Source organism: Grammomys surdaster, unplaced genomic scaffold, assembly GCF_004785775.1.
Source record: "Grammomys surdaster isolate TR1022 unplaced genomic scaffold, NIH_TR_1.0 126063, whole genome shotgun sequence".
Classification (NCBI taxonomy): domain Eukaryota; kingdom Metazoa; phylum Chordata; class Mammalia; order Rodentia; family Muridae; genus Grammomys; species Grammomys surdaster.
In genome coordinates, this window is record NW_021620873.1 from 3,588,686 (window position 1) to 3,615,442 (window position 26,757).

General features: G+C 41.7%; 1 protein-coding gene and 1 pseudogene across 3 annotated transcripts; one reads left to right on the forward strand and one right to left on the reverse strand.

Moving 5' to 3' along the window:
* Siah1 (siah E3 ubiquitin protein ligase 1) lies at window positions 1–25,334 on the forward strand. 3 transcript variants are annotated; one of them, XR_003709743.1, is made up of 3 exons: window positions 117–178; window positions 21,545–22,491; window positions 25,255–25,334. XR_003709743.1 is itself a non-coding variant. In XM_028755485.1 (2 exons), exon 2 carries the CDS (start codon window positions 21,547–21,549, stop codon window positions 22,393–22,395), a length of 849 nt encoding a protein of 282 aa, XP_028611318.1. In that variant the 5' UTR covers window positions 1–178; window positions 21,545–21,546; the 3' UTR covers window positions 22,396–23,484. The 3 variants fall into 3 exon arrangements, 2 of the variants coding, with proteins under 2 accessions (XP_028611318.1, XP_028611319.1); XM_028755485.1 differs by lacking the exon at window positions 25,255–25,334 and having other exon boundaries at window positions 1–178; window positions 21,545–23,484; XM_028755486.1 differs by lacking the exons at window positions 117–178; window positions 25,255–25,334 and adding an exon at window positions 678–788 and having other exon boundaries at window positions 21,545–23,484.
* On the reverse strand, window positions 14,192–15,559 carry LOC114610853 (annotated as a pseudogene).
* Window positions 25,335–26,757: the final 1,423 nt, after the last annotated feature.

Sequence of the window (26,757 nt, forward strand, 5' to 3'; positions counted from 1 at the left end):
GGGAAGCCGGGCTGCCGGGCGGGCGCGCTCTCGAGGGCGGCGGCCCAGGGTGTCCCGTCGGTCTCGGCGCCGGGAGAGGTGGAGGAGCGGCCCGCGGTGGCGGCGGTGGCGGCGGCGGCAGCTGGCGACCGGGCGCGTTAGTCGGGGCCGGGGTCCGCGGCGCGCTCTCCGCCCACAGGTAAGCGGGCGGCCTGGAGGGAGGAGCCGGCCGGGGCCCGGGGAGGGCCGGCGGGTCCCCTCGCGGAGCCGCGGCGCCTTTGTCTCGGCCTGTCCGGGCGGACCCAGCCGAGAGCGGCGGTGATGGGAGGCGGAGGGCGGGCAGGCCGCCGAGGCTACGGCCCGCGCCCTCGCTCAGTCTTTGTTGTGCGGCCCGGTGTACGGCCAACATGGCGGAGGTCAGCCGCGCGCTGCGCGGGCCGCGGTCGGGCCTTGCCTCGGCGGCTCCGGGAGGGCGGCCTCCCCCGGACCCGTGTCTTTATTGTGCGGGGGAGAACGCAGCCTCCTCCCTTGTTTATGTCGCCACGAGCGAGCGCGCGGACGCCCGCCTGGGCCGCTCCAGCCTTTAAGCCTAAGCCTTGCTCCGCCCAGCTTCCTTTGCGGGATAGTTCGGGGTCCTTCCTCCACGCTCCCCGATGCAACTTAGTGTGCATGCTCTGGGCCGCTGCGGACCGTGCGTTCCTGGAAAGATACAGAATTTGTTTACCCTGGCAGAAGAGTCACACTTGTGCGTTCGGAAAATGAGGCCATGTAGCTGATTTGTCAAAGTCATGGAACCCCTGAATGTGGATGTAAGACCGCTGTTCCTAGCGATGAGTATTTACCATTTCTTGATAGGCAACTGTCCAGGGTGAAATGTTGAGTCGTTAAAGCGTTTGGAGCATGGGCTCCGAACTCTGCCCCCATGCTTTAATTCAAATCCTGCCCCACCGGTTTGTGACCTTGGGCACTATTTTGGTGCTTCATTTTCCTAATCTGCAAAATGGGTCTAATGGAGAGTATTTGTTTCAAGCCTGTTGAGAACCGATGGGATGGGCAATAGTTGATGTGCAGAGAGCTCTTAGAGTAAGTGCTAAGCTCTTAGAGTAACTGATTACTGCTAAAGGCCCTTGCCTCATAAAATACGCTTAAGTTATTTTGGCAAGGATGCTTTGGAAGTACATAGACCAAAGTGTTTGAAATCGGGTTATATAAAATCGGGTTCGTATTTGAGTTTTACTGTTTAAAAAAAATAAACGGATTTAGAGGACAGAATGACATGCTTTCTGAGATGATGGAATTTTGGAATTTGAGTGATGGAGGATGTGAATGGGTAGATACTGTACGTTGTGGAATTTGGAAAGTCAAAAGAAGTTTCCTTTTAGCAGTTTTAGTTTATGGATCAGTTCACTTTCAAGGACTTCAATTACTTAACTTAGAAAAGTAGGACAGTGACTCCCTTTAATTAGTGTAGTTACCTGTGGTGTCACCGTCTCCTTCAGAAGCTGCTGAAGAGCAAAGCCTGCTGTGACAAATGGGACGGCATAGTAACTGTCTCGGAGAGATTAGCTCACGTGGTGGGAATTGTGTTTACCTATGGGATAAAGTTTGTGACTGGTAGAGGAAGACTTTCTAAAAGTGGATTCCATATATTAACCATACTTTTTTTGTTTTGGAAATTTAAATAATGATACAAACGTGTAATCTGGATAGTTTAGTTACAGTTTTGTCCAGAGATTTTTACTTAAAGTGGGCCTTAACTTTATTATGTGTGAATTGGTTTAAGAGACCCTCTTTTGGCATTTTTGCACCAGTTTTGTAACAGTATTTAAAACTGAAACAGTGTAGCAAATTTGGGGAATTGCAGATTTGACTGGGTAATACAAAAGAAAAGAAAGGAAGGAAGAAAGGAAGGAAGGAAGAAAGAGAGAAAAGATTACATTTAGAAACAAATGTAATTTATTTTGCTTCAGAATATCTGCTCCCTCAAACCTTGGGGGAAGTTCCTACATCAGAAAGCTGGACTTGGTGGTAGAAACATAAACACATTAGTTGCCAGGAATTCCAATATTTGAGAGGCTGAGGCAGGAGAATAGAAAAGTTTAAGATTAGCCTTGGCAGTCTAGTGAAACCATGTCACCAAAAACAAACAAACAAACAAACACAAAAATCACTATATTCTTAATGTCTATAATCCAGAAGAATATGCTATTCTATAAAAATTAGTAAGTTACAAGGGAAGTACCCAGATGAGCCACTGATCTGAAGAGTAGGATTTTGTTTTTAATGTGTAAGATATTTTGAAAACCAGTCTTACATAATTAAGGTAACAAAACAAGTTTAGTGACTTTGCATAGTTTTAGATGACTGCTTAAATCATATTTTATGGTAGTTGATACACTCAATTTTTAAAGACTGGAAATTCTCTTAACTAAATCTGTTTCAGATCTTTAAATAAAAATAGAAGTTTCTATATGTAATTAGTGAAATATTTAAAAGTTAAAAGTATTTCATTTAGACCTTGCCTTCACCAGATCTTTATGAAAACTTCAGGACTCCTCCCCTCCCCAGAAACAGACAAATATGAAGAAGAAAATTTCTTCTTTACAATATTTATAGTTACTAGTGATTGTCTGATGGCGGAGGTTGGAAGAGGGCAATCAGATCTCCTGGAGCTGGTGTTACAGGTAGTTGTGAGCCGGCTGATGTGTATGACTGAGCTAGGGTCCTCTGGAACAAATGCCCCTAAGTAAGCCAGCTCTCCAGCCCTGATTTAACTGTTCTTATGGCTGCCTAGTGTTATCAGTGTAAACGAACTTCTTAATTAAACCTATGAACCTGACTGGAAAAGCCTTCAGTTTATAGTCTCACAATCCTTAATGTGTTAGTAAGTACAGAGCCTTGTCTGAGCTGTCTGTTGCTTCCTTTTCGATGGACTGTGTGCTTCCAGGTCCTTTTCTTTCTACTAAATTCATAATAGTCAGGTCATCATTAGCTGAGCTCTTCATAAACTTCCCACATTGAATTGGGTGCCATCTCTCCATGTGCCCACAGTAAGTACTCTGTTTGTCTCCACTGCAATGTCTCCTGAGCTACTTACTACTTTTCTCTGGTTCTTTGCGTCCTCAAGTAGGCTGTAATCTCTTTGAGATTTAGCCTTGTTCACCTGCTCTTTCTGTACTTGGTTAGCATATAGTTGGTGCTGAATAAATCAATGCTAAATGACTGACATTTTTACATTGACTTAAATACTTTACCAGCCTTACCCTAGTGTTTCATTTTTGCCCTACCTATTCAAACTAGATTATTTCATTCCTCGAGCACTGTACATTTTTATGGTACTTCGTGGTTGTATGTACTCTTCATTGTCTGTTTTTGCTACTTTGGGGTTATTTTCTCTGAGCCTTAGTTTTCAGTATCCCAGGTCCTACTCTTGAAGTACCATTGTAATTGTGTCATTGAAAGGATAGGCCATTAAGAGACAGACCTGGATATGTCTGTTGGCTCTGTCATCTGTCAGTTGCCTGAACTGGCTTGTCTGTTGCTTCCTTTTCGATGGACTGTGTGCTTTCAGGACCAACAGACATTGAAGAGTACACACACCTAAGATCCTTGAGAGCAGAGATACTGTCTACTTCTGCATTAAAAAACAATGTACACATAGATTAAATTCTTTTTTTTTTTTTTTTTTTTTTGGTTTTTTGAGACAGGGTTTCTCTGTGTAGCCCTGGCTGTCCTGGAACTCACTCGGTAGACCAGGCTGGCCTTGAACTCAGAAATCCGCCTGCCTCTGCCTCCCAAGTGCTGGGATTAAAGGCGTGCGCCACCACCGCCCGGCCATAGATTAAATTCTTAAAAATGCAGTAAAATACTTCTAAATGTTATCAGTTACATTCTAGTCAAGACGTAAAGTTATAAGTTATGTTATGTACTATAAAAGGAGTCAAAGGCACTGAAGTAGAGACAGGGTAGTAACATTTGAAGGGAGATGAGGAACTGGAGCTACTAGCCATTTGAAGCAGGGGAGCTACCTAGTAAAGGTCCTTGAGGCTGCAGGGATTTGGAGTGTTCGGGAGCCAGGAGAGTGTCACTGAAGTGAAATGATGGACTGAGGAAACAGGCAGGTGGGTCAGATTCTATTGAGTCAGCAAGGAGTGTGCAATGAAGAGTACTGAGGAAACTCAAAGGTTTACTTACTTACCAGGAGAACAATCCACCGACTTTTAAAGGTAGCTTTAGTTGTTTGGAGACTTATTTTTTATAATCTGTGCTAGCTAATTATGATCTGGATTAAATAGCTGGCAGTGAAGATGAAGAGAAGTAGATGGATTTGAGGTATATTTTAGATACATAATAACAAACAGATCTTGCTGATGGGTTAGATATGAGAGGTAGGGAAAGGGAGGAATAAGATTTCTGGCTAGAATGACTGTGGGTTGTGTTGCCACTTGTCAAGATAAAAAAGCCTGGAGGAGGTGTGATGAGCCATGATGGCAGTAAAATTTAGAGCTCTGATATGCCTGTGTTGAGATATCTATGAAGTCTGAGGCGAAAGAGATCAGAGGTATACAGTGACATAGAAGCTAGATGGGGCAAGTGGTGCATGCTTGCTCGGGTTGGAGAGAGCTGGTCCAAGAGGGAGGGTAACATTAGAAGTGGGGAGATGACAGGCCGGGTTCTTCTTGAATTCTCAAGCGAGAGAAGTTAGTGTGTAAGTTTGATGGAGGGAATATAAAGTAGTTTTGGCTTTAGTAGTTTCTGCTGTCTTTTCTGAAAGGTGAGGTGAAACTCTGAGTCAATGCAGGTGTAGTCTATGTGGCAGCTATACTCCTCAAACATCTGAGGAGGGAGAAAGAGGAGATGCTACCAACTGCTTGCTGATGACTCCTGATTGCTGTTCAAGGAGATCCTAGGGGAATACTAAAGCAATTGAATGATGCACTTCGGTTCCTAAGTGTAAGCTTGTTTGACACTACATAAGCACAAATAGAAAGGTGCTCAAATCATGTGTAGGCCTTGAGTTTTCATAAAGTGAACCTCCTATTGTAGCCAGTCCCCTGGGTTAGGAGCATTACCAGAACAAGAAACCCTCTTTCCTCGTCTTAATCACCACTCCCCACAGGAGGCACCTCTTGCCTTTGAGTGCCACAGATGGAATTTACTTGTTTCTGAGCTTTCTGTGAACGGATTAATGCCGTGTGTGCTCCAGTCCATCTGTTTTAGTTCTTGTGGAGTGTGTTCCTGACAAGGTCACCAGCCATGACGTTGCATCCCAGTACTTACGGATTGTGTGTGCGTGCGTGCGTGTGCGTGTGTGTGTGCGCGTGCCCGTGCGCAGTTGTGCTTTACTGTAAGTCAACAGAAACTTCAGTTTGAATAATGCTGATAAAGTCTGACCAGGTGATTCTGTGTGGCAAAGATTTTTCATTAAGTTCAATATATTGAACTTATTTGTAATTTTATTTGCACATTTTTTTGTTTGTTTTGAACAGAGGTTTGGCTACATGAGCCAGAAGGAGAAAAACCAATCTGTATTTATAAACAGACTACCAGTGAGAAGTATTTCCTTTCCCTTCTTCTTCTCTTCCTTTTCGGTTTCTGTGAGGGATTCTCATTCTGTAGCTGGAACTCCTGAAGTGGAGTTATATATAGGCAGTTGTGAGATGCCATGTAGGTGCTGGGAACCAAACCTGGGTCCTTTGTAGGAGCAGTAAGTGATCTTAAGCACCAGGCCATCTCTTCACCTCTCAGTTTATAGGTTTTCTCATTTACAACACTTACCTGTTTTCAAATTATATACCTGTGTGTGGGGTTTATGCATGAGCATGCTGTGCCCTCAGAGGCCAGAGGAGGACATTGGATCTCTTGTAACTGGAGTTACAGGCCGTTGTGTATTGCCCAGTGTGGGTACTGGGAGCTGAACTCAGATCCTCTGCAAGAACAAACATGCTCTTAACCACTGAGCCATCTCTTCAGCTCTAGCCATAAATATCTTAAATTTAACTTTTTTTGATTTGACTGAAATAGGCATTTTCCCATTAAATGATTGATATCTGTTAGTAATTGTTGAGCAGCCATATCAAAAGGAGTTGTGCTTACAGGTTTTGATATCATAACTTGGTTCTTATTTGTGATTGTAGGTTCATTTGCCCCATGTCCTCTGTGCTGATTCTATCCTGTGGCTTTCTTCCCTCTATGTATCATTATTCTTGTTGCTCTTTTGTGGTGCTGGGGATCAAGTCTAGAGCCTCAGACATGCTAGATAAGTGTTTTACCCTTGAGGTATGTCCCCAGACACCTGACATTTTAGCAGTTGATTCTTACATGTATAATAAATGATAGTTCTTTTTTTTTTTTTCCTTGATTTTTTTGAGACAGGGTTTCTCTGTGTAGCCCTGGCTGTCCTGGAATTCATTCTGTAGACCAGGCTGGCCTGGAACTCAGAAATTGCCTGCCTCTTCCCCCCACAACCCCCAAGTGCTGGGATTAAAGGCGTGTGCCACCACTGCCCGGCTGAAACTACTTTCTTAAGGAAGAGTTGTTTTCAGTTTATGCCTTTCTATAAATGGAATTGTAGGCAGTTGTGTTCATATACCTTTGGCAACATGTGAATCAGAAGAAAGACTCTTGGAAGAAAATGTGCTGGATCACAGAGATATACACTTACTATTGTGATGTAAACTGCTTAATTGTGAGAGAAAGCCTTTTACATGAAGTATTCCCCAAGGATACTTCCCCACATTTTTTGCCAAGAGTTAAGACTAAACTCTTTGAAAAAAATCTGTATATGTCACTTCTTTACTTTTTTGAACTTTGCCTTTGGTTGAAAAAGTTTTGTTTATAGTATAAAATTCACAAGGTCTTTCTGTGGTTCTGTTTGGTGAGACAAGGTCTGGCTGTGTAGCCCACATTGGAATTCACTGTGTAGTCCTGTCTGGTTAACTTACAGCAATCCTCCTGTATCTGCCACCTAATCACTGAGACTGCAGGTGTGAGCCACTATGCCTAGCTTCTGTAAGATTCAAGTTTTATTGTGTTAGGGATGGAACATAGGGCCTCTCAAGTGCCAGGCAAACGTCTGTCACTCAGCTTTACAGAAGCTGCCTCACAGCCCTCTCAAGGGTTACAATTTTTGATATTTGGTGTTTTGCCTGCATGCACCACATGCACGCCTAGTGTCTGAGGAGACCAAAAGAGGGCATTGTATCTTCTGGAACTGGAGTGAGCTGCTATGTAGGTGCTCAGGAAGAACAGCCAGGGTACTCTTCTTAACCCTGGGCCAGCTCTCCACAAGTTTTTAAAGAACAACAACTCCCTTCTTGCTTTTCTGGGACAGCAAGGCTTAGCTGACTATTTTTATGCTTATCTGGGTTGGTTTCCTGCTGTGGATGGACCTCCCCCTGCTATACTTACTCTTCCCAGGTCTGTGTGTGTGTCTCAGCCTGGCTAGACTGGTAGCTTACAATTGGATCAACATAGTAAATGATGATGTTACTATCTTCCCCATACTAGTTAAGTTGTATTTCTTACAGCTGGCACTCTTTGTTTTATGCTTTACTTTGTTTTTGGTGCTCTGCTGTAGCTGTCAACAAATCTCTTGTTACTTTTCTAAATGTTCAAGTCACTTTTTGGCTGCGGGTAGGTCACTGCCTTCCCTAGCCTAAGTTGTCATTCTTACAGCTCTCTTTACTGCACTGAATTTATTTTAGCTCTGTTTAATGCAGTCCTTGTTCCTTCTTGCTTCATTTCCATGACTTTGAAGAGCTTGTCCAGTTTCCAGAGAACACATATAGAGGAGATAGTTTCAAATCCTTGCGTCATTATTTTGCTCTCAACATAGTTTGATTTGAATAGTTGAGTTTCAGGATAATCATTATATTCAAGAATTTAAAAAGCAATATTATATTGCTTTGTAGTTGGATATTGCTGTTCAAAAGTGCAGTGCTTTTGTGTTTTCTACTTACCCATTGAAGAAATGTTTATTGAGGTTATGCTGTGTGTACTAAGTACTGTTTTAAGTATTTGAGGTCTCCCAGGTAAGGGTGAATGGTCCTGGAACAATAAGCGTAAGTAAATTGTATAGTATGAAGAAAGTGCTAACAGTCTAAGAGTACACCAGGGAGGACAGTCTAAGGAGTAGACCAGGGAGGACAGTCTAAGGAGTACACCAGGGAGGACAGTCTAAGGAGTACACCAGGGAGGACAGTCTAAGGAGTATACCAGAGAGGACAGTCTAAGGAGTACACCAGGGAGGACAGTCTAAGGAGTACACCAGAGAGGACAGTCTAAGGAGTACACCAGGGAGGACAGTCTAAGGAGTACACTAGAGAGGGCTGGGGAGCAAGGAGAGAAGAGGTTAAGAGGGTTAAATTTTGTAGGAGTGCACAAAAGAGGGGCTAGTAGTCAGGATGCAGGCTGTGTGTTTTTGGTTAAAAATCTTTTTAAATTACATTTTAATGTGTGTATGACGTGTATAGGATGTATTCACATGTCCATGTGGCTTGACAATGTGTAGGGAAGTTAGAAGACCCCCTGCAGAAATTGGTTCTTTTCTAGAACTGTGTGTGTGTGTGTGTGTGTTTGACTACATGTATATTATGTGAGGCTGTTGGATCACTTGGAATTACAGTTGTGAGCTGCCATGTGGGGTGCTGGGAATTGAACCTGGGTCCTCTGGAAAAACAGCAAGTGCTCTTAATCGCTGAGCCATGTCTCTAGCTCCGTTAAATGAAGCTCTTAGTGTGTCATCTCTCAGGTTGTAGACATGCTCTAGTGAGCTCAGATTAAGGTTACAGTTCAAAATAGAAACGAGGTTGGTCTCATTGAGGAAGTAACGTGTTTGTGAAGATTTGAAGGAAGTCAAGACGTTAGCCATGTAGACATCTAGGAGAAAAGTGAAGACAAGGTCCACTAGAACAACCTAGCTTTGTCATGGAAAAGTAAAGAGAAAGAAGAGATTGATGCAGAATATTGGAGACACATCATCTATTGCCCATTTATAGGATTTTAGTTTTCATTCTTGTATGAGCAGACGGGGAGGGTGTGGAGCAAAGGAATGAGATAGTGTGATAAAAATTTGAATTGGACTAAGCTTGGTGTGCTTAGAACATATTAGTGGGTAAGTGTGGGAGACAAATATGGAAAGAGAGGTAGATTGAATTAGGAAGATACTGCAATCCATCTTCTAGGTGAGAAAATGCCATTTTAGGCCAGATGAAGCTGTAAAGATGTTAAGGAATGGTTAGATTCTTACATGATTTTTTTTTTTTTTTTAAAGGAGGGACAATAAGATGGTTGTTTTAGGTATGTGTGCAGAAATTACAGACAGATTTTTGTTGTTGTTGTTTTAATTTAAACTAGAGAAACTTTTTAGAAATAATTTTATTTTTTTAAGATTATAATTAACATAATTTCCCCCTTTTCCTCCCTTAGTCCTCTCATGCACCCCCTACTTGCTCTGGCCTCTTTTTCTTTGTTATGTGTATTAAATAATACATAAATAAAACATGCTCACTTTGTATAATGCTAACTATGTATATTATGTGATCTCAGAGTTGACCACTTGGTATTGGATAAACAACTCGGTGGGGAACGGTTCTTCCTCTCAGCATCCCCCAATTTGCCTGTAATTCTTTTTGTAGGATTGAGGCTTTCTGTGAATTTTCCCACTTCATGTTAGCAGGTCCATTAGTGGTATAATTGTTTAGGTTTTGTTTAGGTAGCCTTGTTTATGAGAGAGATATCATGGGTTTAGTTTCTGACATTTCTAGGAAACAGTCTCACAGCAAACTGACAAACTTCTGTTTTCCTCTCTGTCTCTCTTAATTGTTTGTTTTGTTTAGTTTTGTGACAGAGTTTCTCTGTGCCCTAGCTGTCCTGGAACTCACTTTGTAATCCAGACTGGCCTTGAACTCACAGAAATCCATTTAAATTGTATATGTATATTTTATACTGATTTATATATGTGTGTGTAGTTTTAGGTAGATAGATATAGTAAATGATTCCTTATGACTTTTTCAGACAGCCTTCCTGTTATTCTGCCCTCCATCTGTGGTTTATCTCCCTCCTCCTGGACAAGTTATCCCCCCTCCCATTTTCCCATATCTGCCACCAGTTACTTATAATCTGCTATTCTCTCCTCTATTGATCTTCTCCCTCTCTGTAGTCCCCTATACTTTCCTGGTTTCTGAAGTTACTCTAGGTTTTATTTATACTCACATCTGAAGACTTGAAGCTAGGATCCTCAGGTGGGTGGGTGGGTGGGAGAGAGGGAGAGAGAGAGGGGCGCGCGTTCGTCTCTCTGGGTCTGGGTTACCTCAGTCAATATGATCTTTTCTAGTCCGTCCATTTACCTCGCTAGACTCTGGTGAAGGCTGTACCTAGAGATACAAATTTAAGTTCTTGGAAAATTTTAAAGAATCATCCAAGTTAGCAGTGTAAGAAAAGGTGGCAGGCGTTTGGAGAGAAAATGAGTAATCAAAGGTCACTGAGAAGGACTGGTGAGATAGAAACCACCACAGTTTACAAGGTCGGAAGCTGATCTGTAAACTTCATATGTTGGTGACAGTTCACAACTTGCAAACAAAGTGTACTGAAATCTTGTATTTCAGTACATTCAGTGTGCTAAATTTATTTAAGGCAGCTGTGGAATGCATGCAGTCTGGTCAGCATACAGACAGATTGTTATGGAGGTCAGAATCCTAGCTGGGGACAGAGATTTAGTCAGTAGTGTTTTTATCTAATATGAGTGGGAATGAAGCTCTGAGTTTGATCCACATTACTTCATAAACCTGACCATGGGGGCAACGAGGATCGAGGGTTCAAGATCATCCTAGTGAGTTAGAGACTAATGTAGATGACACGAAAGTCTGTTTCAAAACCAAAATGAACACAAAGTTTTATTCAGAGAGCTAAGCGTCTGGGCCAGTTTGCCTCATTGAGCCCAGAGAAATGTTTCAGATTCCGGTGTTTCTTTGGATTTGGGTATATTTACATAGACTTTACTAGTTAAGCATTTCTAACCTAGAAATCTAAAATGGCCCAAAATTAAAAAAACATTTAAGTGTCATATCATTTTGGATTTCAGATTTATTGATGCTTTGCGTGTGTGTCTAGACATGCTTGTAAGAATCCTACAGCCTGTTGAGGGATAAAGAATGCCTAAAGTCAACATATATTGCATTTCATTTGTATCACTAAATAAGAGAACACAGTGAAGAGCTTACCTAGCCTAAGTGGAAAAGTCAAGACCTTCAAATGTTGAGAGTTAATTGTCTAACCTTTTTCAAAACTTTCTTGAGACACAGTGGATGTAATAGAAAAGGTATACCACGTTTATTTTTCCTGGTAAATGGGAAAGGGAAACATTATATTTCCGTATATCTGTCATTAAGTTTCATTTTTCTGTGATCAACTGTCCCCAAAATACATGGAAAATTCCAGAGAGAATACATAAATTTCAATTTATATGATGGAATCACTGTCCTACCTGAGTCATGAATCACCCTTGTCTGGTATGGCCATGCTGTATGTGCTTGCTACCTACCCGGTAGTCAGTCAGGAGCCACCTATGTTATCATGCCGTCTTCCATAAGACAGACTGTTGTGGCTCTATAGTGAGAGTCTGAATACTCCTTGTTTTACTTAAAAAGGGGGCTGGAGAGAGAGCTCAGCAGTTAAGAGCGTTGACTTCTCTTCTGTAGGACTCAGGTTTGGGGCCCAGCATCCACATGGTGGCTCATGGCAGTTACTCCACCAGTTTCAGGGTATGTGAAGCTCTCTTCTGGCTTCCACAGACACCAGCCACAGACGTATACAGAAGCAAAAACATTTATATACATAGAATTTTAAGAGAAAGAAAATTTAAGCAAGTAGCTCAGAAATGTAAGAGTATTAATATTAGCAATTAAGATCTAAGAGTAGGTAGAAACTTTCTTTAATGAAAGGTCAAGTTCTTGATTTAATAGAGAAGTAAAGTTCTCAGAGACTGCATGGAGTAAATTATTGGTAGTCTAAATATGCCTAATTTTAAATTAAAATTTGTCATCTCCAAACCACAGTATGTGTAGGGTGTACTGTTATCCACAATTCCTGGCATCAACTATGGGTCTTAGACTTGCTTATGAATAAAGAAGGAAAAATATTGTATTGGGATAGTAAAGTATTTTGTTCAGGGGATGCTAATACTTCATTTTTGACATTACAGTAGGCAAATTATGTGTGCTGTCTAGTAGAACTAACTGCAGTGAAGTCCGAGATTTGTGGGGTTCCATGTATTTTGAGAACCCAGTACTGCTGGCAGTCATTTCTTGGGATTGGTGTATTGACAAGAGAATATATTAAGGTAATGATGACAGATCATTTTTCCTTTGGCTGCAGAAAGACAGTAGGAAGAGGTTTAGAGGATTCACAGTGATGATGTAACATTTAGCAGGCTTGCTTCTGTCTGCAGTGCCCTCTTGGGTTGGTTGGGTTTGTTGTTTTTGTGACAGGGACTCTTGTATCTTGCAGCTCTGGCTGGCTGAGAACTCAGAGACTCTGCCTCTGCCTGGTGGGATTAAAGGCATGCCTTATCATGCCTGGTTTACAGTGCCCTCTTGATGTTTCAAAGGGATTCCTTAAAAACTCTGTCTTCATCCTTTTCACCTATCTTCCCCCCCCTCCCCCCCCCCCCCCCCCGAGAGGGTAACTGTGCTTCTTCTACAGCAGAAAATAGAGAGCTGCTATTTTCTTACAGGCTGACTATATGCATACTCTTTGTTCTGATGATACAGAGAAAGTTCCTTTACTTTCCAGGGCACACAGCACATTGTGTACAGATGGCGCATGCACAGGCTGCATGCACTGTTTCTCCTGAGCTACAGCCGGGTTGTTGTTTTGTTTTGTTTTGTTTGTTTATAAGTTTTTGAGATGTGATCTCACTAAGTTGTCCAGTCTGGCCTTGAATTCACTTGTACTCGTCCTCAGCCTCTCATGTAGCTGGGATTACTGGCCAGACCCACCAGGCCTGGGTATGTAGGGGAAGTTCTTTTTTTTTTTTTTTGCCCCAGGGGGGAAGTTCTTTCTTCTGACTGGCTCTTGTTTGAATTAAAAATCTCCCTTCACCTTATTAAGGATGTACTTGCTGTGTTTTTTGGGATCTCCTTCCCTGTTTTGTTTACTGGAGTCTTTAATGCTTACTGCATTCTGGTATCTTCTTAAAGACAGAAAAGTGAAAAGTCTGTAAGCCTTCCAACCTCCATGCACTCGGTTCTTTTTATGGACTTCTCCCCCTTCATCCTTCTGAGTGACTCTTATCAAGTTGTATCCAAGGCTGCTTTTGTGGAAGTCCCTTCTGGGTGGCTTGGGTCATGTGCTGTTACTATTTTCTTACCATGTGATTACTGCCTTGCTAAAGCGAGTAGAGGAAAATACCCCTTTTCTGCTTTACTCTTAAGAATCTTAACCTTTGATAGGTAGGGGTTTCATATCAAGCTCTCCAGCCAGCAACAGTTGGGTGTCCTGTAACTCAGTTCTATACTCTCTCAGAAGCTTGACCCTACAGGTTAAGCTCTGGGTCTGGAGGTTCAGAGGTCACTCTAAAATTGTAGTTTACACATCTAATATTCTGTGGCTGGATATAAAATAGGCCTTACAAGACTTCTTTCTCTGATTTGATAGCTAGGGTGGCTCACAGAACTCTGGGACATATTTTGCTGATGTCCATTTGTTATAAGTGATATTATAAATAACACATGGTAAGCCTCCAGGAAGAAGTAATGGATAAAACAAGTTAGAAGGGAAGGGACTTGGGTACTTCAGTATCTTCCTCTTGTGTATACGCTCCAGACCCTTCTACATACCTCTCTCTCTGGAAACTAAGCCCTATACTTGTGGGATTTTTGTGGAGGCTTTATTATTTAAACATGGGTGATTAAATCATTGGCCTTTTGTAATCAATCCTACCTTTAGCCAGCTAAGAAACTCCCCTCTTTGAAAGGTCAAGTTTTTGAGTGACAGACCTGTATTCTTGGCCACCAGCTCTGTCTTCTACCTAACCTGCTCACACCCATCGGTCAGCCATTCATTAGCATACAGAGATTTCAGGGATTTTGTCACTACATTCTTTCCAGAGTACTGATTAGGGCTTGTGTCTCTGTGCTGGGCTTAGACTTCCATTTCTTGTTAATCATTTGATTAATTACTTCAATAGTAGTTTTCTTTTTTTTTTTTTTTTTTTTTTAAATATCCCAGAAATTTATTTGATGTTTGCTTGAATACATTTTATATAGAAAGATTGGGATTGTTTGTTTGGAGTCCCTGGTAAATCTCTGAACCATAAGGGTGCCAATCCAGAGACATCAGACATGGACAAGGCCAAGTTTAGGACTGCTGTTTAAGATGTCGCTGGTCAAATCAAGCCACTCCCTTAAAAAATGCTTGAGGTGTTAAGAGCCACTATGTGAAAACAGCTGACACAAAGGAGGGCATTTAGATTCTGGCTTGTTGAATACTTAAATATTTGGAAATAAAAATATTCAGCTTTGAAGTTTTCAATACTGGAAAACTTTCAAGTCTAGGGTTTACAGCCAGGAAGGGCTGCTTCGTACTCCTTAAATTGGACTGTTTTCCAAAACGTTAATCTTCAGCTTTGGCTTCCATTTCTTCTGCATCATCATCTCCATCCACTTCTGCATTTTCTCTCTCAAGCCGTTCCAGCTGCCTTGCAAGTTCAGTCTCATCTGTATCTGTGACCACTTTGGGCTCCATCTGAACATTGAACACTCCTCTCTTCTCCTCAGTCTTCTCTTTGATGACCGCCATAGCCTGATTGAGGACAGAGAGGCCTTCTGTCCTCTCTAGGGTTGTTGTTGTCATCACATACCTGGGAGGCGCTATTAGATTAATCTTGATGGGCATGGTTTCTGTAGAACAATTTAAACCTGCCCTCAGGGCTTCTTTTACAGCATCAATGCCTTCATAACCATAGCAAGCTACTTCAATATCTGCTCGAATTTTGACAGCTTGCGGGGTCAAACACCTATTGATATTGTTAATGAGAACTTCTCTTTCATCTTCATTCAAATCTAAACTATCCAAGATAGATGGGTCTGAGACTGCATGCTTAAAGGCATCATAGGCACCATATCCAGGTCTCTTGTACTTGTCATCAAAGACCCAGGCAGTCCTCTGGAACAGGCTTTCCAGCTGCTCATCCTTGGTATATTCTAATACCTCAGCAACATGGCGAAGAATGCTATAAACAGTTTTGGATTTTGTAAATTTGTCTTCACATTTGATTGCTTCCTCTGGAGAAACTCTTCTTTTTGACAAATCTATATATCCTTTTTCTTTATCCACTCTAATGACAACTACACATTCATTTCTGCCAATTCGGATCAGTTTGTTTATAGAACGAATACGTCGTCTGGATAATTCACTAAGAAGAATCATGCCTTCAATGTTATTATATTCCAACAAGCTGACATAGGCCCCCATTTCAGCAATGGATCTTACATTCACCATCACTACATCTTCCACCTCAGGAGATTTGTGTTGATAAAATCTACAACTTAGACCCGGCATTCTGAAGTGTATATGTGAATCCCAAACTAGGGTCCCACGCTGTGCTCCTTAATGGCAACGATGAGACCCAATAGTAGTTTTCTTAAAGGTTCCTTCCATCACTGTTTTTGAGGTTTTGCATAGCTAAATATTTCTGCTTATTATTTTACTACTTTTTGAAAAAATAGGAATAATTTGAGTTCCTTGAAGAATTTAAGGGAGATAATTTATCCTAACAATGATGTACATTTGAGTTTTTATGTCTTTTACTTTGGCTTCTCTTGTATTGCCTTCTGTTAATAACTTGATGTTCCCCTTTCAGTTTTTATACTTAGTTATGGCCTCCATGTTACAGCTTCCATGTGAACAGTAGAACTGACTTTACTTAGGAGTTTGTGAAAATTACAGATGGCCTAGTGGTGGAGCACTTATTTCTTTGGGATATTTGAGGGCCCTGTGTTACTGGACTCAGGGTTATAGCATAGACCCCATTCAGCAAGGTTTGCTCACCCATCCTCAGTAAATGGATGAAAAGAGCCAAGTTAATAATGAAAAGCACAGAAGGGAATTTGTTCACTGTAGCCACTTTGGGAAGAGAGACAATAACCGACACCTCTTCCTAACTAGAATTTAAAGGGGAAAGATACACCTAACTAAGCACTGTGGCCAAGGGATTGCCCTATCATTGTCTCCAGTGAAGGGCAAATAACCTGAAACCCCATTGGGGAGGTTTTCTGTAAGCTCCAAGAGGAGCTGATAGAGAGAGTTCATAGTGGCCTAGATGGGCTTGGGTTTGAATCGAGAAGAGTTCTGCCCAAGGGAGGGCCTACTAGCAGGCTTAAGGAAGAAATAGAGTAGGCAGATAGAGGGGAGCTGAAACTTCAGGGGGCAGTTGGGGCAGAGGCTGCAGAGAAGATAGCTTAGTGGGACTGCATTTCGTGGGGGGAGGCAAGAGAAAGCAGCAAACTGAGCTGAGGTGGATGGAGTGTCTTTGTGACAAGAGTTTCTATCCAGGATGAACCCAAACTGAATGGCAAACTTGGCAGAGAGAAAAAAAAAATCCAAACCACAGAGGAAAGGCGTCCCTTCCTACGTGACTGGGGCCCATGTAGGGCCAGGGGGCTCCTGGCACAAAGGTGGCATTTGTAGTAATAGTAGACAAAGCTGGCAGCTTCGGGTAACACTTATGCAGAAGAGAGAGATGACAGAGCAGGGGAAAAGGGTAAATGTCGTGGTAGAGAGACCGGACCCAAGCGTAGCAGATCAGAGCTGAGAGATGACGTGGATTGCCCAGGTGGGTGCCTTGGGAGGGTGTAGAAGACTCTAGGAGCTATAGAGTCATTAGGGCATAGACAGGGAAAGGAATGGTTAGGACGTGTGCAAGCGAGAAGTGGCTGTAAAATTTGGGATCAAATCTGCAGGAGCCAGCCGAAACAAATGATCCAGACATATCTTAGGAGAGTTAGATCAGCAGCTTGGCTCAAAGAGGACGAGCTCCTAAGAAGAGAGCTCCTATGTGCTAGTCCTGTAGTCTCACCACCAGATGAGTGGAAAAAAATAAAAAAGGAAGGACACGGTTGCCCCTAGGTGTGTTTGAGGAGGTTTGTTGAGGATATGAGGGAAAGCGTAGCCAGAGGCAGGAACATTTGGGAGCATCCAGAGAGACCGTGGTCCTGCGCCTGGCCTTCTGAGGGAAGGGAGAACCAAGAGAGTAAAGGGTAAACAAGCAAACAAACGAATAAATAAGTAAACAGACCTGATAATCAAAATGGCTGGATTAAATAGGGAAGGGGAACTAGAGGAAGGGCAGCCAAGCCTTTCAGCTGGAGGATTTTAGGGTAGAGGGCAGGGTATGCCAGCCAAGTATACATGCACATATACATAATATACACCATATACATAATATACATAAACACACAGGCACACACATACATACAGGCAAAACATACACATTAACAAATGTATATGAGCTGGAGACAGCTCAGTTGGTATAGTGCTTGCTTAGTTTTTCAAAAGGCATGGCACCACATAAAACTAGGTGCAGTGAGCAATCTAAATACTCATTGGGAGGTGGTGAAAGCTGGAAGACCAGAAGTTTAGGGCTGTCTTCAGGCTCTCCGAGTTCAGTGGCAGTCTAGGATTAATGAGTGAGCCCTGCCTCAACAAACAGACAAAACCTCCCAAACAGAAAACCTAACAATGGCTAATACTCTCAAAATATTAAGACAAAATTAAAAGGTGTTAATACTATTTTTTTTCTGTTTAGCTTTCTGCCAAAATGGGCTTGAGATGTACAATTTAGAAAGTCCAGGTTGTACTTTCTGTTCTTAAAGCTGTTCAGTGTAATCTAATGTTAAAGTGAGGTGGAAGTGGTAAAGGTGGGCAAGTGGAATGAGGTGGAGTCGAAGCTGGAAGTGGGTGAAGCCCATCATAGTGGAGCCCTCCCTGCCTTCCGGGGTTTGATTGTGTTGAAGGTTATCCTAAGCATGATGTAATACCAGCTTAAACCTTTGAAGCTCTATCTGACACTGTCCAAGTCTGAGGTGCACAGGACTTTATGGGGCAAGGGTAATAAGGCTTGTTTAAAAAACAAGGCAAGCTATTCTAGTTTAATAAGGCCAGTTAAGAAAGCTTTCCCAGAGTGGGATGAGGGTGTAATCTCAATTTGGAAGTAGAAGTATAGTTTATGTGTTCTGATTGTGTTTACAATTCTCACTGCATTGGAAGGGGACATTTGAAATAGGCTGGCACACAAGCAGCAGAGTTAGAATAGAGGAAGATGGTAGTTGAGGCCTGAAGTGTTGAGTTAGTTTGGGGAGACTTTTTTCACTTTATGCAAACTTTTGAATTCTCAGGGCAAAGTCCTTGCCTTGCGGTGCACTTCCCTTCATCTCTATATGCATGTTTCCTACCCTGGAGCCTTAAGAAAGTATTGAGATGGGACCTCCGGAAACGTGTTCTACTAGACTTAACTGCTGCCAAGTGTACCGTCTTTATGTTGCTGGTGCCGCCAGGCAGAGCCGCCGGGCAGAGCCGCTCATGTGGTCTGTGGGGTGGGGCTTAAGGCAAGGTCCGCCCTCTTGCTCGGCCCCGCCCTGCAGCCTGCCAGGTGTTGCCAGTCCTAAGCTGCAGGACTCCAGAGCTGCCCGCCTTCTTCTGTTGTTAAGTTATTGGAGATCACTGGTTTAAGACCACACAGCTTAGAGTTCATGGGAAGTGTTGTCTCTCGTGGGGACAGGCCACCGCTGAACTACTTTTAAGACTGAATGGAAGTGAGCAGCCTTCTGTGCTTAGGAGCCCAGAGCCCAGGGGGCGTTTCTGCAGGCTGGCCTTGGGGTTTGCAGGAACCTGGAGCCTCCATTCTCATGACCTGGAAGTCTGCAACTTTCTGCATTCCTGGAAGGGAGTCCTGCTCACATGTTTGCCAATGGTTGGGACCAGGACCAGGACCAGGAAGAGGAAAGGTACCGACATAAAAGCAACTGTTTCTAAGACAGAAACTAGACCGTGCAAACCTGTGGATTCTGGTTTGGGCTGCACCGCTTTGTCTGGCTCTGTGAGGTTGGCAGTGAGGGAGGGGTCAGTGGAGCCACAGCAACTCTGATTTAAGTCAAGCCTCAGGTGTGTCACTCACGACTTCTTCAGACTTGTCCTTCCTGAAGGCCTGCTTCGTGGTTGATAGGATTGTGGCTCAAGATGGATCTCCGTCCTCCCTTTCTGACTTGGTAATGGTGGAGTTTTCTGTGCTGTAATACCTCCGACCACATTCTGTTGCTCATGCTCAATAGAAATTAGTGTGCGGTCTACAGTGTTTGGAGGGTAATAAAACATGAACTTGAACTTACGCTGGTAAGTGCTGGAGGTGGTCTAGTGTTTTTCTCATGAACTTGGCTATATTGTATGTAGATACAAACTGAGATCTTTGATGTGACCAGAGCTGTTTTTGAAGGAATCACTTTTTGAATTACTGTGTTCCTTTAAGTGAGTAAGCTACACTTAACACGGTGGAGTAGATGGAAGCTGACCACTTTGGTAATGCCAAACCCACTGTTTCACAAGTGACCTAAAATGGATAAATCATCTACATAAAGAATTTGCCCAGTTGGAAACTAGATTACAGAGTGCCCTTTTTATTGTGATGCCTGGATCCCAGGGCTTCAGATGGTGAAAGCTGATTAATCTTCTGTTCTTACATACCCATGAGTCTTGTGATGGAGTTTTTTTTTTTTTTAAAACACTGTATGAGTGTTGGAGAGGAAACCCAAGGCCACAGGCAAGCTAAACATTTGTCATTACTTTTTTGCCCTTTGAACTTGAGAGTATTGCTTTAGTAGCAAAAGAAAAAATGTAAACTTCCAATGCTGCTCCTGGCTCCCTTGTTTCCAGTGTCTGCTGTCTACTGCAATCTAGAATTCCACTTGTATTGACTTGGCTACATTCATAACCACTGTTTTTTTTGAAGTGTTCAAGCCTTTGCAGCAGAATGATTATAACTGGCAAGAGATGCTATAGTTAGTGTAGTCAATTTCTGAGACAAATTGTGACCTGCTGTATCCCACAGAGGCAAAATCCTGGGGAAGGGAGCTTATTGTGGGTGACTCTCACTAGGTGGTCCTTTGTTCAGATAACTCAAAGTCCTGTGGGTAGTTACAGTGAAAGCTGCAGCCCAGGAGGGAACCCAGAGAGTTCTTTATTCATCCTCACCCAGCGTTTGCTGTTCTATGGTGTTCTCCACTTTTTCCTATTCCTTCAACCTTGAGATAGGGGGTTACTGACTGGGAGACAAAAATGATACCTTAGCTGACTTGAAAAAAAAGACTTAGTAGATAGCTGCAAATAGATAACAGGATGGCAGCGATTCCTTTCCCTGTGATCTCTGAGCCCCGTTCCCAGAACACACTCCTACTGATGATGCTCTTCACTGCTGGGAAGAGTTGACCTAGCTCTGATGGTCTTTGGCATATGAACTACCTAGTACTAAAGCAGTAAGTCCTGAAGCTATGAGCAAACTCAGACTTCAGAAGAAATAGATGGAGGTGGAGACTTGGAAAAAAGTCCAGCCCAAATACATTTTATATTGTATTTAAGGTTTTCTTCTTCTTTTAAAAATAATTTATTTTTATTTTATGTGTATGGGTACTTTGCCTGCATGTATATCTGCTCATCATATGTTTGAGTGCCCTGGATGCCTCTAACGAGCTGTCATTTGGGTCGTAGGATTTGAATCCTGGTCCTCTGGAAGAACAACCAGTGTTTTTAACTGCTGGGTTATCTTTTTAGCGCCCCCCTCTCTCTATACACACACACACACACACACACACACATTCATATATGTATGTGTATATATACATATATATGTATGAATGTATGTATGTATGTATGTATGTATATATACACACACACAATTTTTTTTTCTTTAAGTGAGGTTTCTCTGTGTAGCCCTGGTCTTGAACTCAGAAATCCATTTACTTCTGCCTCCCAAATGTTGGGAGTTAAAGGTGTGTGCCACCCTGCCCAACTGTTTTTAAGTCCTTAATACAGTTTTGTAGTTCTTTATTGTTTAGGCTCTTTTTTAAAACTGGGTCTTACTGTGTAGTCCTGCCTAGCCTGAAACTATGTATGCAGACCAGGTCAACCCTGAACTCCCTGATCTCCTCCTGTTTGTGTGTCCAGAGTGTAGGGATTAAAGGCGTGGCCACAATGCCTGGTGTGGTCCTTATTCTGTGTAGTCCACCCAGAGATTTCCAGTGCTTTTAAGAACAGAAAGGTATTTTAAACATGCTATAGAACATTTTGGAAATACAGTTTACTCATTATATGCCTCCAAAAAATTAACCTTTAGCATGTAATTTTTATTTGTATATGGTTTTAAAACTATACTTATTTAACTTCATTCTTTTGTTCATGGTAAATTTTGTAGTATGTTTTTTACAAGTATTTATGACATGTATACATACATATTTATAAATGTTATATTTGTAACTTTTTCTCCTGCTTTCTTTTATTTTCTTGTTTTTCTTTACAGAGATGAGCCGTCAGACTGCTACAGCATTACCCACTGGCACCTCAAAGTGTCCACCATCCCAGAGGGTACCTGCCTTGACTGGCACAACTGCATCCAACAATGACTTGGCGAGTCTTTTTGAGTGTCCTGTCTGCTTTGACTATGTGTTGCCACCTATTCTTCAGTGTCAGAGTGGCCATCTTGTTTGTAGCAACTGTCGCCCCAAACTTACATGTTGTCCCACCTGCCGGGGCCCATTGGGATCCATTCGCAACTTGGCTATGGAGAAAGTGGCCAACTCAGTACTCTTCCCTTGTAAATATGCCTCTTCTGGATGTGAAATAACTCTGCCGCACACTGAAAAGGCAGAGCACGAGGAGCTCTGTGAGTTCAGGCCTTACTCCTGCCCCTGCCCTGGTGCTTCCTGTAAGTGGCAAGGTTCTTTGGATGCTGTCATGCCCCACCTGATGCATCAGCACAAGTCCATTACCACCCTGCAAGGAGAAGATATAGTTTTCCTTGCTACAGACATTAACCTTCCTGGTGCTGTTGACTGGGTGATGATGCAGTCTTGTTTTGGCTTTCATTTCATGTTAGTCTTGGAGAAACAAGAAAAATACGATGGTCATCAGCAGTTCTTTGCAATTGTACAGCTGATAGGAACACGCAAACAAGCTGAAAATTTTGCATATCGACTTGAGCTAAATGGTCATAGGCGGCGATTGACTTGGGAAGCGACTCCTCGATCTATTCATGAGGGAATTGCAACAGCCATTATGAATAGTGACTGCCTAGTGTTTGACACCAGCATTGCACAGCTTTTTGCAGAAAATGGCAATTTAGGCATCAATGTAACTATTTCCATGTGTTGAAACGGCAATCAAATATTTCTGGCCAGTGTTTAAAATTTGCATTTGACTTCACAGAGAATAAGGCACCCATCTGCTTGCCAACCTAAAACTCTCCTGGTAGGTAGAAGCTAGACATGAAGGTAAATAAAGAGAAAAGCTGTTAATACAGGAAACAGTTGCATGTAGTAACACTAATATATTTAAAAATAATTCAACAGTAAACCACTGAAAAAATATATATACCCAAGATGGGCATCTTTTGTATTAAGAAAGGAAACATTGTAAAATATTTCTGAACTTTGTGTTTGTTGTAGATTGTATTGTTGACGATTTTTCGGGGGTGTGTGTCTGTGCACGCATGTGTGCACATGTGTGGTTGGTTTTCCTTTAACTGACAAGCCATCAGCGTGGTCATGGACCACTGCTTTCCCCTTGTGAGTCAACACATAGTGCTGCTGTGGTTTTGTTTTTGTTTTTTTTTTTTGTTTTGTTTTTTGGTGTGTGTATTTGCTAATTTTTATTCTAGTTTTTCATTAAATAAATTTGACTTTCTTTTCTGTAATTCAGGTTTTTCTCACTTTTGTACCTTTTAAGTTAGTGTCTTTTTGATATTCATAATTGCTTAATGTCAAAAGTTTGTGTTCAGTACATACTTTCTTTTCCTTCAATCAATTTATTAGAAATATTTTTAATTCAGCCCTTTTGTGAAAATAGGAATCCCAGAAAGGAAAGGTAGCAGAGCAGCTGTCAAGGCTGAGGCGCGTATAGGACGGTCTTGTCTCTCTCGATGACTGTCCTACATGAGTCACACCGTCAGGTCAGGCTTACTCTTTGAAAGGTTAGGTTAGGGAGTAAACTCTGATTTATATAAATTAAAAAAAAATCAGGCTTTTCCTCTCTTCAAATGTCTTGGGCAAATCACATGTTTAAATTGGTTCTTGTATTTATTGGTTTTGCAAAAGAGTGCATCATCATACACAGTATTTGTAATTAAAGTAAATCATTTGTTTTTAAAAAAAAAGGCAGTTTGCAAAAAATGTTTTTGGTCTTTTATAATTCTCATTAAAAGATTATCTGGCAAATTAAAAAAAATTTAATGTGTTTACTTTAGCTCTAGGTTCTTGTTTTTGTTTCCCTGGAGCTGAGGACTGAAGGCCTAGTACTTGCAAATGCTCTATACCTGAAGCACACCCCCAACCCGTAGCCCTAAGTTTGATGAAGTCCAAAGGTGTTTTCCTGTTCCAGTTTGTATGCAGAAGATTGTATGCCACTGTTTTAAGTATATTTTATTCTGAATCACAAAAAAGACTGGGCATCTCTCCCTCCCATTTTCATTCCTATAAGGACATTAGGAATATGGCTAATTAATGCTGATCTTTCTTTTCCTTTACAAAAGAAGTTTGTTACTGTATCTTTTCCTAGCTCCAGTGGTAGAGTACTGACTCTGCAGTCTGAGTTTTCAGGTTTCTAGGCACTAGTTTACCTCTACTCAAACGTAATCAGCTGTATGACCTTGGGCCCAGTTCCTAATGTGATAACTGGAGTTAACTCATGGTGAGTATGTGTAGGGTTAAATGAGGAACAAGTACTTAACCTGAGACACTGCTTCACAGAACATTAGCATCCAACCAGTGTGAGGCCCTGGACTTTGTCTTTAGTGTCATGTCCCTAGATACATTCATGCACACAGCAGAAATCTGGCCATTGGTAACTTAATATTTCTAGTGGGTACCCGAAGCTTAGAAAGTCATTGAGATTTAATTTGGGTTTCTCCCTTATCCTAATTCTATTTCTGGATCATGGAGTCTGGTTCTGTTAGCCATTTCAATACAGGTAAGTCTTCTATTGAATTGGTTGTCCTGTGCTTATGTAGTTAATTTGGGGTAAAAGGAATAGTTAGTTGTTCAGCTACCGATTACAACCAGATTTTTTCTTGTATGACTGTTTAGAAAAGCTGTGTGTGTGTGAATGTGTGTGCATGCGTGTGTGTGAGTGTAGACAAGCCCTGGTTGTCCCTGAGTCCTACGTCTCGCCTTAGTCTGCCAAGTGCTATGAGGACAGATAAGTACCATAATGCTTGGATGAAAAGCAACTTAGTATGTCTCTAGGGGAATGTCACTGTGGCTTCACTGTATTTTGCCTAGACTTTAAAATCCCAAAATGGCATAACCAGTGGAGATCCATATACTCTTCACTGTGAACACAGTTAATTTTACAGTTAATGTATGACTTGTTCTTGTACACATTTATTTTCAAAGTATTGATTGGTTATATAATCCTCACCACATGATACTACTCTAGATACTACCGTTTTGATAAGTCTTGAGAAGTTGGTCATGGTTCACACCTGTAGTCTAGAGCTTGGAGGCCAAGGTGCAGGCTCAAGAGCTTGATCACCCTTCTCTACATAGCAAACTTATGCCTCAAAAATGGAAACAAAACTTGGACCTCCCTCCCTCCCTCCCTCCCTCCCTCCCTCCCTCCCGAGCTTAACCTAGGGCCCTCATGTGCCCTACAAACAAGCACTCCACTGAGCTGAATTCCTAGCAGAAACATTTTGGTAACTTGACCAGTCACTATAATCTTAGCTAATATTTTGTTTGAGTTTGATACATCAAGATTTTTTATTTTTGCTATATACAAATTAGCCTATACATTCTTAGTATCCTATATATCAATATGTTTTGGGCATTAATATTTTAAGTCTTGATATTTTTATTTCTGGAGAGGCTTCAATGGACTTCAGAAGTATGAGGGGTTTTGCTTACCTTCTGGCTTTGCTAATTTTAGCAAGTGAAGGCATATTTTAGGTAAATTTACCAGCAAGTTAACATTTGTTAGCTATTAAATTTTAAGTCTTCATATTCTTGACCCCCACAGAGAGGAATGTAGCAGCATTATTCCGTTGAGATTCGGCATGTAACAGTTAACTCGTGGAGTGGATAGTTTGTGTTGCTGCCCTTGACACGATTGGTGTCTCTGAGAGGAGTTTTATGGGTAGGTACACATGATCCTGCTTGACGTGGTTCTTTTGTTTTCAATCCTGTTTGTATTGCTCAGGATCCATTTAGACCTGCCATGCTGCAGCCTCAGCTCTTCATCTTGAATTTGTCATGTTGAATTGAGTCCTGGGCCAGTTTAGTGTGTATCAGTAGCTGCGGAGAGTTTTCTTTTGCTTTAATTTTTAAAAACTGTATATATAAGTTCAAGGCTCACATTCATGCGGTATACACTTAGGTGAATTTAGTTCAGGAGAAGTGACAGTCATTCCTCATTTCCTGTCCTCAGAGAATTCTAGAGCTCTTTAAACTCCACACATCTGCCGTGATAAAGGAATAAATAAATAAACAAATAAATAAATGAATGGAGAGTTTTCACTTAGATTCCTGTCAGGAAATTCTGGTAAGCAATCCAAATTTAAGAACAAAAAGTGTGGGCTGTAGAGATGGTTCAGAGGTTAAGAGCACTGACTGCTCTTCCAGAGGTCCTGAGTTCAATTCCCAGCAACCACATGGTGGCTCACAACCATTTGTAATGGGATCTGATGCCCTCTTCTGGTGTGTCTGAAGACAGCTACAGTGTACTCATCATATATATAAAATAAATAAATAAAATCTTAAAAAAAAAAAACAAAAAGTGGGCTAGAGAGATAATTCTGGCTGAGGGCACTGACTGTTCTTCAAAGGACCTGGGTTCAGTTCCTCATACCCATGTGGTGACTTTCCATTTGTAATTCCAGTTCCAGATCTGATGCTTTCTGGTCTCCATGGATACCAGACATGTACATGGTACATAAATATACTTGCAGATAAAACACTTGTACACATAAAAAATGAAAGTTAATTTTTTTAAGTTATCAAAAAACAAAAACCACCCATAAGCTAACATTGGATCAGACATACCTGGGGTCAGTTTGTGATCTAGATGGACAAGTATCAGATCGGAGTGTCACAGTGAGTAGGGTGTTATTTACAGCTACCGTCACTATTTGTATACATTACCCTAAAAAAGTTAATCCAAACCAGCACTTGGGAGACCGTAGGACGAGGATCATAATATACCACTGCATAGGCAGTTAAGCCTGCCTGGGCTACAAGTAAGACCTTGCCCCAAAAGAAAAGGTATGCATAGTGGTGTCGAAGCCTGTGAGACTAAGCAGTGTTCCACGGTGGGTATGTGTGCAAAACACGAGTTCTCAATGTCGTACTTGCCCAGTTACACTAGTTACAGCATTTACCAAAAGAGACATTTATCAAGCTCGCATCACTCAGACAATATTTAGCTTTTATACTAAGCACTATAGTGGACCTCAAGTGAATTTTTATTGACATTTTTTCCTAAAATTAAAATCTATCTATCTATCTATCTATCTATCTATCTATC